General features: G+C 41.2%; 1 protein-coding gene across 2 annotated transcripts in view; it reads left to right on the forward strand.

Annotated features, from left to right (window-relative positions):
* Positions 1-10,243, forward strand: part of LOC107390465 (UDP-glucuronosyltransferase 2B15) — a 34,839-nt gene extending 24,596 nt beyond the window's left edge. Inside the window, exons 1-2 of one of the 2 annotated variants that reach the window (XM_054746331.2) lie at positions 6,755-6,839; positions 8,413-10,243. In XM_054746331.2, coding sequence (XP_054602306.1) covers positions 8,415-10,013 — 1,599 coding nt within the window. In that variant the 5' untranslated portion in view covers positions 6,755-6,839; positions 8,413-8,414 and the 3' untranslated portion in view covers positions 10,014-10,243. Of the gene's footprint in view, positions 1-6,754; positions 6,840-8,412 lie in introns of those variants that run through there. The other variant, XM_054746332.2, reaches the window with a different exon arrangement.
* The last annotated feature ends 2,725 nt before the right edge of the window (positions 10,244-12,968 follow it).

The following is a 12,968-nucleotide window of genomic DNA, read 5'->3' on the forward strand; positions in this document are numbered from 1 at the left end:
CAATTACTACTTGATAAATGATAAAAATGGCCCACACTTGTGTAGTCAGAGGACACTTTCAGAGTCAGAGGACTCCAGAGTGCTTTACACCACCGTGTATCATTCATCCATTCACACACACATTCACACGCTGATGGTGATGAGCTACAATGTAGCCACAGCTGCCCTGGGGCACAATGATAGAGGTGAGGACCATGCATAATCTTGAACATAGATGTTGCCATTTGATGCATCACACCAGAGTTAGCTGCAGGCAAATTCCCAACTAAAACCTACCCTCAGCCCCATACCCAGATTTAAAGAATCCACACACAACTTTCCAATAAAATCCCCATGGATCACATTTCTAACTGGTACCAGAATAAGTTGCTTCTAAAAAGATGTTCAGAACAATAAAACGTTAAAGGTCAAGTCCACATGTACTGCATGATTTAAAAATAGCTCTAAAAGTCTTACATAGCTGTGAATTTTTAAGAGAAGATTTTGCAGTTTAACATTTTTGACAGAGCCGCAATTCTTTCTGACCTCTGCAAGTGTCATCCACGGCAACGTTACTTTGTAAAAGAGGCAGATCGCCCAAAAGGTGACTGATGAAGTGGAATGAGACACTCATATGCATAGATGTAGTTTTCACTTTAGATGTGTGGGGACACAACCTGCATGAGGAACTGTATACTTATTGTCCTTACAATAAGTATACAAAAAACATGTCAAATGGAATAGGAAACAGGCTTCAACACAAGCGGTAGTTTTCTGCTCGGGGGCATGTTTGCCCTGCACCCACCCACTCCCCACCCCCCAAAAAAATAAAAAACGTCCATGCTCATATGTAAAGGCTGTTATTGTCAATCTCATAGAGCTGGTGGGGCAATAACAGACAAAATCTTGCTAACACAGATGTGCCAAACTAGCTTAACCCTTTAGGCCCTAGGCCTTTTTCCTTTGGGCCCTGGCGCCTCCCAATCGGGGGCCTTTGGAGTTTCATGTCCCAAGTGTCAGTGATGGTTTGCGTTCCACGAGCACAGCTACAATCAAACCAGTTTAGATTGTAAACAAAGCTATTTTCGGATTTTGATACTTTAAGATAAAATAATACTTGAACTTTATTTTAGAAGAGCTGCCCTGAGTGAAAGTGCTGACAGGATGGAGGTTGTGAGTTCAAATTCCATTTAGGAAATTTAGTCAATTGTTTTATTTATTCCAGGGATCCTCAATTACATTTGGTCAAGGTTTTTTTTTCAGCAGACACCAGAGAAGGTCAAATGCTCTTCTTACATTAAAATAAAGTAACTAACTAAAAACATTTTTAAATTTTTATTTTAAAAATAAAACGGAATAAATCTTCTTACTTAAAATAAAGTTCAAATATCATTGTATCTTAATTTATTACAATTTAAAATGGCCTTGTTTCCCATCTGGGCTGATTGATTGTGGTTTTAGTTGTGTTTGGAGAATGTGGACAGTTGTAGATGCTTGGGACATGAAACTGTAGAGGCCCCCAAGTTGATGGTGTACCCAGAACAGTTTTAAGTGGACCCATGTCTTTCATCTTAAAACCTTTTCTTCAACACTTCTTTCACATCGTTGAGTAAGACATTGTCACTTGCTGATTTAATCAAGTCGTCTACCCACACTAACAGAATGACCTTTCTGCTTTCAGACTCTCTGTTGTAGACATAATGATCAGCATCATATTTGAACAAAATCATTATCTATTAGGTGATCATGCAGTAACATTTTCCAGTTACGCCTAGTTTGTTTTAGACCATACAATGGCACGTTCAGTTTACATACCAAGTGTTCTCTTGTCGTCTCTTTTACCTCCAAACCTTCTGGTTGCTCCATATGAACTTTGCATGGAGTTTTGTTCTTGGGCCCATTTGTTGCGGTAAAAGATTTTCCTGATCCGCCACCTGCATCAAGCTCGAACTGAAGTCATATTTGCAGTTGGTCAAAAAGTGTCTGTATTCAGTTCCTTATTGTTGTCCATAGATACCCTTCTGCGACATATCTTGCTTTGTAAGTCTCAGATTCATCTGGGTTTGTTTTTTACTGCACACACCCAACAACCTCCCACTGCTGGTTTACCTTCTGGTAGTGGTGCTAGAGTAAAAGTCTCATTTTCCTTTAAATAGTTCATTTTCTCTCATTGCATTTTCCCACATTTTTTACTTCTTAGACTCTGTAGCCTTTTGAAATGTTGTGGGTACACCATAACTTACTCTAAAGAAATAGTTTGTATGTTCACCGTCGTCATTGTTACCCTCAGGTTTCGACTGGTAGTCCTTTAAAGAGCTTGGAGCTGTTCTCTGTCTAGTAGGATACCTCTGTTCTCCATGTTCTCGCTGCATACTTTCTGTTTGAGTCAAAGTTGTTTCACCAGTCTCATCTACATTTGACCCTTCACTCTCATTAGGTTGTACCTGATCTTGATTGACCAAGTTTGGTAGAGGGTTGTTGCAAATCTCAAAGTAATTTCTCATTGAGACGTCTGTGAAGGTTCTCAGTCATCCAGGTCATTGCAGTCTAATGAGCTTTGAAAGAAAAGCGTCTGGACTTCTTTGAGTTGCTTGAAGACGTTTCACCTCTCATCCGAGAGGCTTCTTCAGTTCTAAGGTCAAATGGTGGAGAGTCCCAGATTTAAACCCAGTGGGAGTTTCCAATGTGTTTATGTAGAAGATCATCAGGGGGTCTTTTGTTCCCTCCTCGGGGGGAACTCCCACTGGGTTTAAATCTGGGACTCTCCACCATTTGACCTTAGAACTGAAGAAGCCTCTCGGATGAGAGGTGAAACGTCTTCAAGCAACTCAAAGAAGTCCAGACGCTTTTCTTTCAAAGCTCCTTAGACTTCTCATTGAGATTTGCGTTTGTTGATTTCTGTTTGTGTCTGACGATCTGCACTGTCTTTGGTAATAGCTTTTACCAGCCTATGTTTTAGGACTTTTCCTACTTCAGTATGATACACATTTTAGTACACATGCCCGCTCCATTTCAAACACATTCTTTATTTTAAATGAGCTGTTCGTCAGAGAAAAATCGGACCATTCATTTCTTACTGAGACGTGGCAGCAAGATGGACATTTTGTGCACTTCAGTGAAATATGCCCACCAAATTAGTCTGTGTTTACCACACCATGCCCGTCACATCATGGTGGAGGTCTTGCTGTGGTCTTTAAGGATAAACATCTTAATAATTTGGTGAAAGATTGCTCTTTTTCTACTTTTGAATGTCAGGTCATCAAAGTAGGGTTACAAAATGTATTTTAAGCTACCAACCTACTGGTCCTGCTGGCCCAATTCTTTCTGAATTTGCAGAATTTCTATCATCAATGATTAAACTAGAAACGTTTTAATTCTTGGTGACTTTAACTCACACATTAATGATCCTGCTTGTATAACAGCAGTAGAGTTCATGTCTATTACAGAGTCTTTTAACTTAGAAAAGCATGTTCCAGGCCCCACACACAAAATGGGCCACACTTTGGGCCATGCTTTTTCTTTGAGACTAAAAATCAACCATTTATATGTTAAAGAAGTTCATGTCACTTCCTACAACATATCAAAGCTCAGTGGCCTAGTGGTAGAGTGTCCGCCCTGAGACTGGGAGATCAGGGTTCGATTCCTGGTCGGGTCATACCAAAGACTTAGAAAAAATGGGACCCAATGCCTCCCCGCTTGACACTCAGCATTAAGGGGTTGGACTGGGGGGTTAAACCACCAAATGGTTCCCGAGCGCGGCCGTGTCTGCAGCTCACCGCTCCCCCAGGGGATGGGTCAAATGCGGAGAACAAATTTCGCACACACATCAGTGTGTGTGACAACTAATGGGACTTTAACTTAAAGTTGAAGTGAGGCATGAGCTTCCTCTTGTATAGACGCTTTCTTTCTTTCGCTTGCTCCTGATTTTCAATGCTGTTTGGAGGCCATTTCTCCTCACAGAGCCAACTGCCTGTTGGCAATCTTGATCACTGGTTGATCAGATGTTCTGTGCGGTCAATCATTGGTGCAAAGCACACTGTGTCGGATAACATGCACTTGTTTTTCTCTCCTCTTGCCTTGCTCTACGTTATTCATGGGCATCTTTACAGAGGATCCATCCGTTTGTACAAAACTGCCCTCTCCAAGGACCGTGGGGCCCTACCATTGACTGTAATGAAGAAACCCTCCACGCTGTCACGTGTGGGTTTCTGAATAAATGAACTGAAGCCCAATAGCGGTTTAATGGAAACTTGTTTTTTCTGAATCCAGGCCTTAGTGTTGGCTTCACTAGCCCTCTTGACAACACACCACGCCAACAAATCAGCGTAATATCATTGCAACGGTGTATCCTATAGACACGCCATGCCGGCATGGCGTTGCACAAATTTTGCGGCATTCGTTCCACCTCGCTTGATAGTAATATTGCGGTACATAGTCTTATAATCGACTATTGCGCCATGGCACAACAAAGGAAGGTGTCGTGATCATATGGGGAGTCAATACCGAGCTCCGTCTGGCAAATATATTGGAAATGAAAGTAAAAATGGGCAATAAGTTTTGCTTTTTCGGCAAAATCAGCTGAGACGGCAAACTGGAGCGCCACAGCGCTCCATGAGCGTCTCTCTGTTAGAGCTGCAGCTCAGATCATAGAGACTGCACAGGGACTGTGGAAGACAGATGCCTTTAGGAGCGGCTTGTTTTTTTTTTTTTTTCTTATTCAAGTTTTTTATTAAGTTTTCCAAATTTTTACATACAAACAAAACAAAATACCCAAATAAACCCCCCCCCCCCCACACACACACACACACACACACAGCACTGGTTAACTCAAAACCACTCACAACCACCATTCATAATAACTTCAAAACATGCTATCCAACCACTTTTATATCTTTTTACCAATAAAAAACAAAATTTCATTCCAAGTTTCACAATATGGGTCTTTTTTTCCCTTCATTTTAGCAATTAATAGTTCATAAGATGCAATCTCCGTCATCGTTATTATCCAGTCTCTGTAAACAGGTGCCTCAGAGCTTTTCCATTTACGCAGTATAACTCTAGCTGCTGAAATAAAACCTGTAAGAGCTAGGGCCCCTGCCGTTGTAGATATATTCGGTATACCCGACAAGTCTCCTAGTAAACAAAGTAGAGCAGTTTCCGGGAGTGGTATACCCAACCACTCTTGCATTGTATTCAGTATTTTTTTCCAAAAAGGTTGAACAACATAGCATGACCACATAGAATGAATAGAGGAGCGGCTTGTTAAAAAAACGTAACTATCGCCGCTTCAATTGCAATAAAAAGCAAGTTATGCCCAAGATAAACGTAAGTCTGCGGCATCGCAGAGACCGCCCCCGTACCTCCTTTATACCGCCATTGCCTAATCTTTTCTAAAAAAGGATTGCACCACATTATCGCCACGGTCCGACCACTTATAAACGACCAAAAGGTCCCTGATGCTGCCACGGCTTTGTGGCCAATTGACTGCATTGTTTTGTAAAAACTACTGCTTTTGGCAAGTGGAGTTTGGGCCTTTGGGCCTACTCACACCGCATGTTCTGCATATAGGAAGAGGCGGGACTGACCTCCAGCTACTCTTGTGTCACATACAGATCAACTCACACACCCCACCCTCTTTATGACGAGCACACTAACTCGACTAAATGGAATCGCAGCGTGTCTATCTCTATAGCTCTTGTGATGGGACGCACACATCTTCAGGGGTGTACAGAAGTCTAGTGGCATTCGGATCACCTGGATTAATTAGAATTATTTTTTTCTGCAATTTAAACAGCAGCAGCTCTTCTGCTCTTTAATCATTCTTCTCATCCAAGAAACCATCAACGAGTCTTGGGGAACTTTGACCTCGCTTCTAAAGTCTCTGACTGCACACTTTAAGCAACCCTCAAAAACGGATGTTGTTATGCCGTGAACCAGATGTCTAGGCACCAGTAAAAGTCTAAAGTATTCAGTTGTCTACTTGAAAGTTGTAGCACATAAAATTAAAGGATAGAATAATTTTATGGTGTTCAATCCACATTTTCTTCTGTCAGGAGTCGTTGCAGCAATCAGTGTTTACAGACCGTCGATCTTAAACTGAAACAAAGTTTGACTCTTTGAGTTATCTTTATCTCAACTTTTGACGAAATCAAGCTTTAATCAATAGCTTTCAGTTTCACAATCACCTAGTGTGTCAACCCATTTTGCTGCCTCGTTTCCATTAATCAGCGATTGTTGTTAACATAATTAGTCTCACGCGATAATCAGTTTGGAACTTTAAACACTCAGAAGATTGGATCAAAAAAAAACATGGCCAGAAAGCACATTTCCAGACAAAACTGGGACTACAAAGTTTGAGCTTATTAGTTTTACTTTTACGCCTTTTATGATGTTTGAGGATTATCTGCAGTCATTCATCGAGGTTAATAGAAGTTAGGATCACCAAAATGATTATTGGCACTTTTAGTGCAGATCAGCAGGAAATTCCAAGCACCTCCTGTTTCACCCTGTAAAGGTAAAGACCGAATAAAGCAGCGTAGCCACTAGCAGAAAAAATAACCTCGCGAGTGTAGGGTAACAGAACGTTAGAAACAGGCTATTGAACCCTTCCAAGCAGGCTTAATCCAAAGAAGGCTACATCCACAGAATCCCTGTTTCAACAACTCTTATCTATAGCAGTGATTTAGGGGAGGTGCTGTTAAAATCTGCACACTTAAAGAGGCAGCCTAGTGAAGATCACTCACAAGCATGAAGGGATTCAGTCACTTGTTCAGCCTACAGCTCTCAAAGATTGTTGCATGATAAATGTGGCATCAACTCCGTTTGGGCAACATTTCAGACTGAAGCGGAAAGGACTCGAGGTGAGGATCGTTTCATTCATAAAATCGTAGTTTTTAAACTTTCAGCTGGGAATTTCACTTCTAACATTCAGGACAAATGTAGAGCAAATATTGTTTTTCTGATCTTTGCCTAAAATGGCTGTAGGTAATGACAGTTCTGTTTGAAATAGGGCAACCAAATACGTTTTTAAAGTTATGCTTACTCATCACTGAACATCTGATTAGTCTTCACCACATCTATTGTCTAGATGTTCTGGCATTCTTTGTGGTACTGGCTTTGGTTGGTGTTGCATGGATATGGGCTTCCTGTAAATGCTGCATTAAATGTTTGACGAAGAAGAGGAAAACCAAGTTATTTGTTGATAACTTGCAAAATAACTAAAATTGAAAGCACTGCCCTAATGCTCACCTACTGGTAAACATTTTATTCTTTTATCTTGAGAGAGGCGCTATATAAAAAGTTATATTTTTCTCCATTCTCACTGCATAGATTCATTTGTTTTCTTACGAGAGAAGCTCTGGCTCCTTCCAGGTAGCTACAACCAATGTTCTGTCCCAGTGGAGCTCCAACAAGACAGAAATCATTCACAATAAAAGAAGACAGATGGGATTTTTTGGAAACTTGTTTTTAACACCAAATTAGCTCAAATACTAAAGCATGGAGCTTTGAGCATTCACAGGTTTACGTATCTCGAAATTTTGTTCACAAATGAGGGGAAGATGGAGAAGGAGATGGTGAGGAAGATTGGTGCATCTGCAATGGTGCGGGCGTTGTACCGGTCTGCTGTGGTGAAGAGGGAGCAGGGCCGGAAGGTGAAGCTCTTGATTTACCGGCCTATCTATGTTCCAACCCTCACCTGTGGCCACGAGTTTTGGGTAGGGATCAAATTAGATCATGGATACAAGCAGCCGAAATTTGTTTTCTCTGCAGGGTGGCTGGGCTCTCTCTTAGAGATAGGGTGAGAAGCTCGGTCATCCGGGAGGGGCTCAGAATAGACCCGCTGCTCCTCCACATCCAGAGGAACCAACTGAGGTGGCTCAAGCATCTGGTGAGAATGTCTCCTGAACTCCTCCCTGGTGAGGTTTTCCAGGTACGTCCAACCGGGAGGAGACCCAAAGGAAGACCCAGGACACAATAGGGGGACCATGTCTCTCAGCTGGCCGGGGAATGCTTTGGGATTCCCCCGGAGGACCTGGCCCAAGTGGCTGGGGAGAGGGAAGTCTGGGCCTCTGCTTAGGCTGCTGCCCCATGACCCGCCCTCAGAAAAGCGGAAGGCAATAGGTGGATGAATGGATGGATGAATATTGACAGTTTAAAACATTTTTATGTTACTAATACTGATTAGTGGTCACCATGCTGATTTGGGTTAATCCTCAAATTCAACTGGATTTAGATGTAAAATTTCAATAGAATATTCTTGAAGACTACACAAAATATACAGATCTTAGCAAAAATATTATCGCCTACCTTTGGGGTCAGGTTGATTTAAAATAAATAACGTCTATAATGAGATTTCCATGTTTGGTCAGTACATTATCTTTAAAATCAATGTCTTACACCACTGACTAACAATAACTGGTTTGTGTTTTACAGCGATGACTTTACCTCCAGCCTTGGCATTCCTCCTGCTGTTTTCATTGGCCTTTCTACCCAGAGGGGATGGTGGGAAAGTACTGGTTTTTCCAGTGGACGGGAGCCACTGGATCAACATGAATATCCTTGTGGAAGCAATGCATTCTCAAGGCCATCAAGTTACAGTGCTTCGCACGTCCACCAGTTGGTATGTTTCTGAATTCTCGCCCTACTACACCTCTATCACCATCTTCCAGGACAAGCCCCAACACCTGGAAAGCCAAGATTCCATGACGGAGTTTTTGAACAGAGCTCTAGAGATTCGCCGGAACAGAGGCTCCTTTTGGGGATTTTTTGATTTTTACAAAAACTTCTTTGAACTGTTTGGAGAAAATCATAAAGATGTGGCAAAGTTGATCATCAGCATCTTTGAGAATAAGACACTCCTTAGAAAACTAAATGAATCTGGATATGATATTGTTCTAACAGACCCCGTATTTCCAGGTGGAGTGTTGTTGGCACACTATCTCAAGCTTCCTTTGGTTTTGAACGTACGCTGGATCATCAGTGGAGAGGCCCATTTTGCTTTCGCTCCATCTCCACTGTCCTATATTCCCGTTGTGTTCTCACAGTTGTCTGACCAGATGAGCTTCATTCAGAGAGTCCACAACATGATCCATTATGGGATGTTGGTTTACATGTACCACTATGTCTCCAATCCACCATACCAGGCGGTGTGTGATGAGTATTTAGGAAAGAATGTAAGCATCATGTCTTTAATGCAAGCAGCTGATCTCTGGTTGATGAGGGTCGATTTTACCTTCGAGTTCCCTCGTCCCACGATGCCCAATGTTGTCTACATTGGAGGTTTCCAAGGTAAACCTTCCAAACCTTTGCCCTTGGAGTTAGAGGAATTTGTGCAGAGCTCTGGTGACCATGGAATAATCGTTATGACTTTGGGCACACTGCTGAGTGATCCTGGTCCTGAGTTATCTGAGATGATTGCATCAGCGTTTGCTAAACTCCCTCAGAAGGTTGTATGGAGGCATGTTGGTAAAAGACCAGCCGCTCTAGGGAACAACACCATGCTGGTTGACTGGCTACCTCAAAATGACATCCTTGGCCACCCTAAGACCAAGGTCTTTGTCACACACGGGGGCACCAACGGCATCTACCAAGCTATCTACCATGGTGTGCCAGTCCTGGGTATGCCACTTATCTTTGACCAGGATGACAACATGGTCCGTCTGAAGGCCCGTGGAGTTGCAGAGACACTTGAAGTGGCATCGTTGACTGTTCAGTCTCTGACAAATACTTTGAAGACTATTTTGGAGCGAGAACATTTCTACAAGCAAAATATGATCAAACTGTCACAGCTTCACCATGACAAACCAATAAAACCCATTGATAATGCTGTATTCTGGATGGAGTACGTCATGAGGCACAAGGGAGCCGCACATTTGCGCACCGAGTCATACAGGCTGCCTTGGTATGCCTACTATTGTCTAGATGTTCTGGCATTCTTTGTGGTACTGGCTTTGCTTGGTGTTGCATGGATATGGGCTTCCTGTAAATGCTGCATTAGATGTTTGACGAAGAAGAGGAAAACCAAGTTGGAATGAAAAGGACTGCTGCTTGCTAATGGAAAGCTTTTTAAGTTGCTGTTAAGTTTTGTAAAATTTTAAGTTGCTGTCTGACATAAGGGTTGATCTCAGTATAATCACGTGTTGATGAACTTCCTGTTTTTTAAAACTTGTGAAATTCCAAACAGGAACAGAGCCCGCATAACAAGGACGACCTTTTCTCTTCACATGTAACATTTCTGTAAAATATAATTAATGTTTTATTTTGTTTTTTTGAGTTTAGCAATCAAAATGAATACTTCAGTGCTATCTATCATCTTCCAACTCTGCAGAGGAGACCTTTTTGATCTGTGTGCATACTGCCAATAATGCTACTACTGAAGTCATGGTAGCATCAATTTTATGAACAGTTTTCTCTTTAATGTGTATTTGTTTACTAAATCAGTTGAATAAATAAATGCTGATCTGTGTCTACGAACAACACTCATCACAATGTTTCTTGCTCTTCACATAAACTCAGTAAGTCAATAATTGTTTATATATGGATGGATGGATCGAGAATTTTATTTTATCTTTGACTCTATTTCCAAAACAGTAAGGGATCTGCAGAGGGACCTGAAAGGTGTTTGTTCATTCTGATCACACACGGCTGGTCTACTATGGCCTCAGGTGTCTGGGGCTGAGGCCATCTGGACCTGCAGCCTTGTTCTACAGCTGTATCTTCACAGACAGGAGAGGGAAAAGAGTCTGCTGTTGTGGTTGATGACAACAATGGAGCAGCAGCAGAATCTATAACCGTGGTGGAAGACAAAAATGTTGAGATTTAACAGGGAAGCTTTGGGTCATGGGAGGTCAAGAGGCACCTCAATACCTTCTCATCAGTATGGTGTAACACATAACATCCTCCTCCTTAATATTAATGCACCTGAGATGCAAGGGCGCCCCCAAGGGGTGGCCAGCGGTGGCCATGGCCACCCCTATAAAATTGCTGGCCCCCCAGGAAAAACCAGTGTTAACAAATTATATTAATGTTCAGTCAAACCATATATTGATCTTGTTTATTCAAGACATACTTGTAAAACAAAATAAAAATATTACAATTAACAAGTAAAGAAATAATTTCTGCTGCTCACCATTTAAAAAAAAGTTTTTATTTCAATAGTTTTTTTTAACACAGCAACGGGTGAATTAACCTAAAATAATACAATTTTAAATTAAATCAGGGCAGTGGCGGTTCTACATCGAATTACTCCCCGGGCGAGGCCCCCTTTGAGCGCCCCCCCCAACAGCCCCCCACCACCGCCAACACACCACCCCACCTGCATGACCACGCATGTTTTCTACAAACAGGCATGTTTTATTAGAATGACTATTGAACATTCATTTTTCTAAGTTGCACATATTTACATTAATTACTATGAAGTTGTCAGAATGTAAAGCAATATACATTATATACTGTATCAAAATATATAGAATCAAATATACAAAAACAAACAATAACTAAATATTAAGAATATATGAACATAATAGATAATAAATATACTAAATAGCAAAAATATTTCACACATAACAAACTAAAGATAATCACTACAGCATTGCACTTAGAATAGAAAACACAAACTAAAATTAAAACCTAACCTTGATGCAACGTCATCAATAATGTCATCATATGAAATCTGCTCCCCTACTGAGTGATTGATACTAATCAGAGCCAGGTTAGTGAGCCGCCCCTGAAACATAGGTGACCTCAGGTATGACTCGATCAAGTTTTGAAAAGCTCCTCTCAGCTTGAGCCACAGTGACTGGCAGAGCAGTCCAAAAGTTGGGGTAGATCTCCAATAGATCTTTATCATGATCCATAATATTTTAGAAACGCCTCTGAAATTGTAATTTAAACTGACATAAAAAACTGTTGACTACCAAAAATGCCAACTTTTACAGAACAAATCATGTAAAAAATAATCAGTGCAGCCATCTGCAATAAATAAACAGGATAGTTAGTGGTGACTGGGGAGTTTTCTTCTGCTTGTAGAGTTGTTTTATTTATTATTATGTGAACTTGATCAACATGTGTTTGTTGTTGTTCAGGCAGGCCACGGGCTGCAGTGAGCATTTAACAAATCCTAGTTTGAATCAGTAAAAAATGATTGAAGGAATTTTTTTAACCGTTAAAATCCCAGTTAACTGGTTAAAAAATATAAAACATGCATCATGAGAGCTACATTACTTTATCTTTCTCCTCTTTTTTCTTTTTATTCCTGAATGGGGCACCTGGTGGTTTTAGCCTTTTTATGTCCATCTCTTCTGTTTGGCTCCTGACTCAGTAAGTTTCCTTTAGTCAGGACTAAACAATTTGACCTTGATGGGGGGGTGACCACAAAATCGTTTTGTTTTTCCTTTTTTTTATTCGGCCATTTCACACAATTCAGAGAAACCTGAAAGAATGATAGGCCTGTGTTTATGATATTATGAATGAAATATGGAAGAACGTTAAGATGTGATTGACTTTAGCCATGTTAATACAGTTGATTCAGCCCCTGCACGCTCATTTCATTTGGGAAAGACGCAGAGGTGAATTCCCCCGCCGCACCCCTCCCCTTCCTGTTCTTCATAGACACACGGTACACGTGAACGTTCTCAGTCAGCAGGAGCGCCTGCAGCTGCAAGGGGCGCCAACTTGCTGTTTCCAATCCAGACACTGTCAGATAATAGAAAACCTCGGTGCGGCGCAGATTTCCTTTTTTTTTTTTTTTACTCCGTGCTTGTGCGCCCCTTTTGTGTCATGAAAAAATGCCGCCCCGGGCAACTGCCCTGTCTGCCCGTGCCTAAAACTGCTACTGAATCAGGGATACCATTTTAAGTAACTGAAATGTATATTTCTGAAATATTTGTGTTTGTAAAATTTAAGTTAAATGTTTTGAATACGTACTGTTATTTTCATCAAAACGAATAAAGGAGCAATGCAGTACATCACCACAGGCTAAATTCTCCCAG

Source organism: Nothobranchius furzeri, chromosome 15, assembly GCF_043380555.1.
Source record: "Nothobranchius furzeri strain GRZ-AD chromosome 15, NfurGRZ-RIMD1, whole genome shotgun sequence".
NCBI lineage: Eukaryota > Metazoa > Chordata > Actinopteri > Cyprinodontiformes > Nothobranchiidae > Nothobranchius > Nothobranchius furzeri.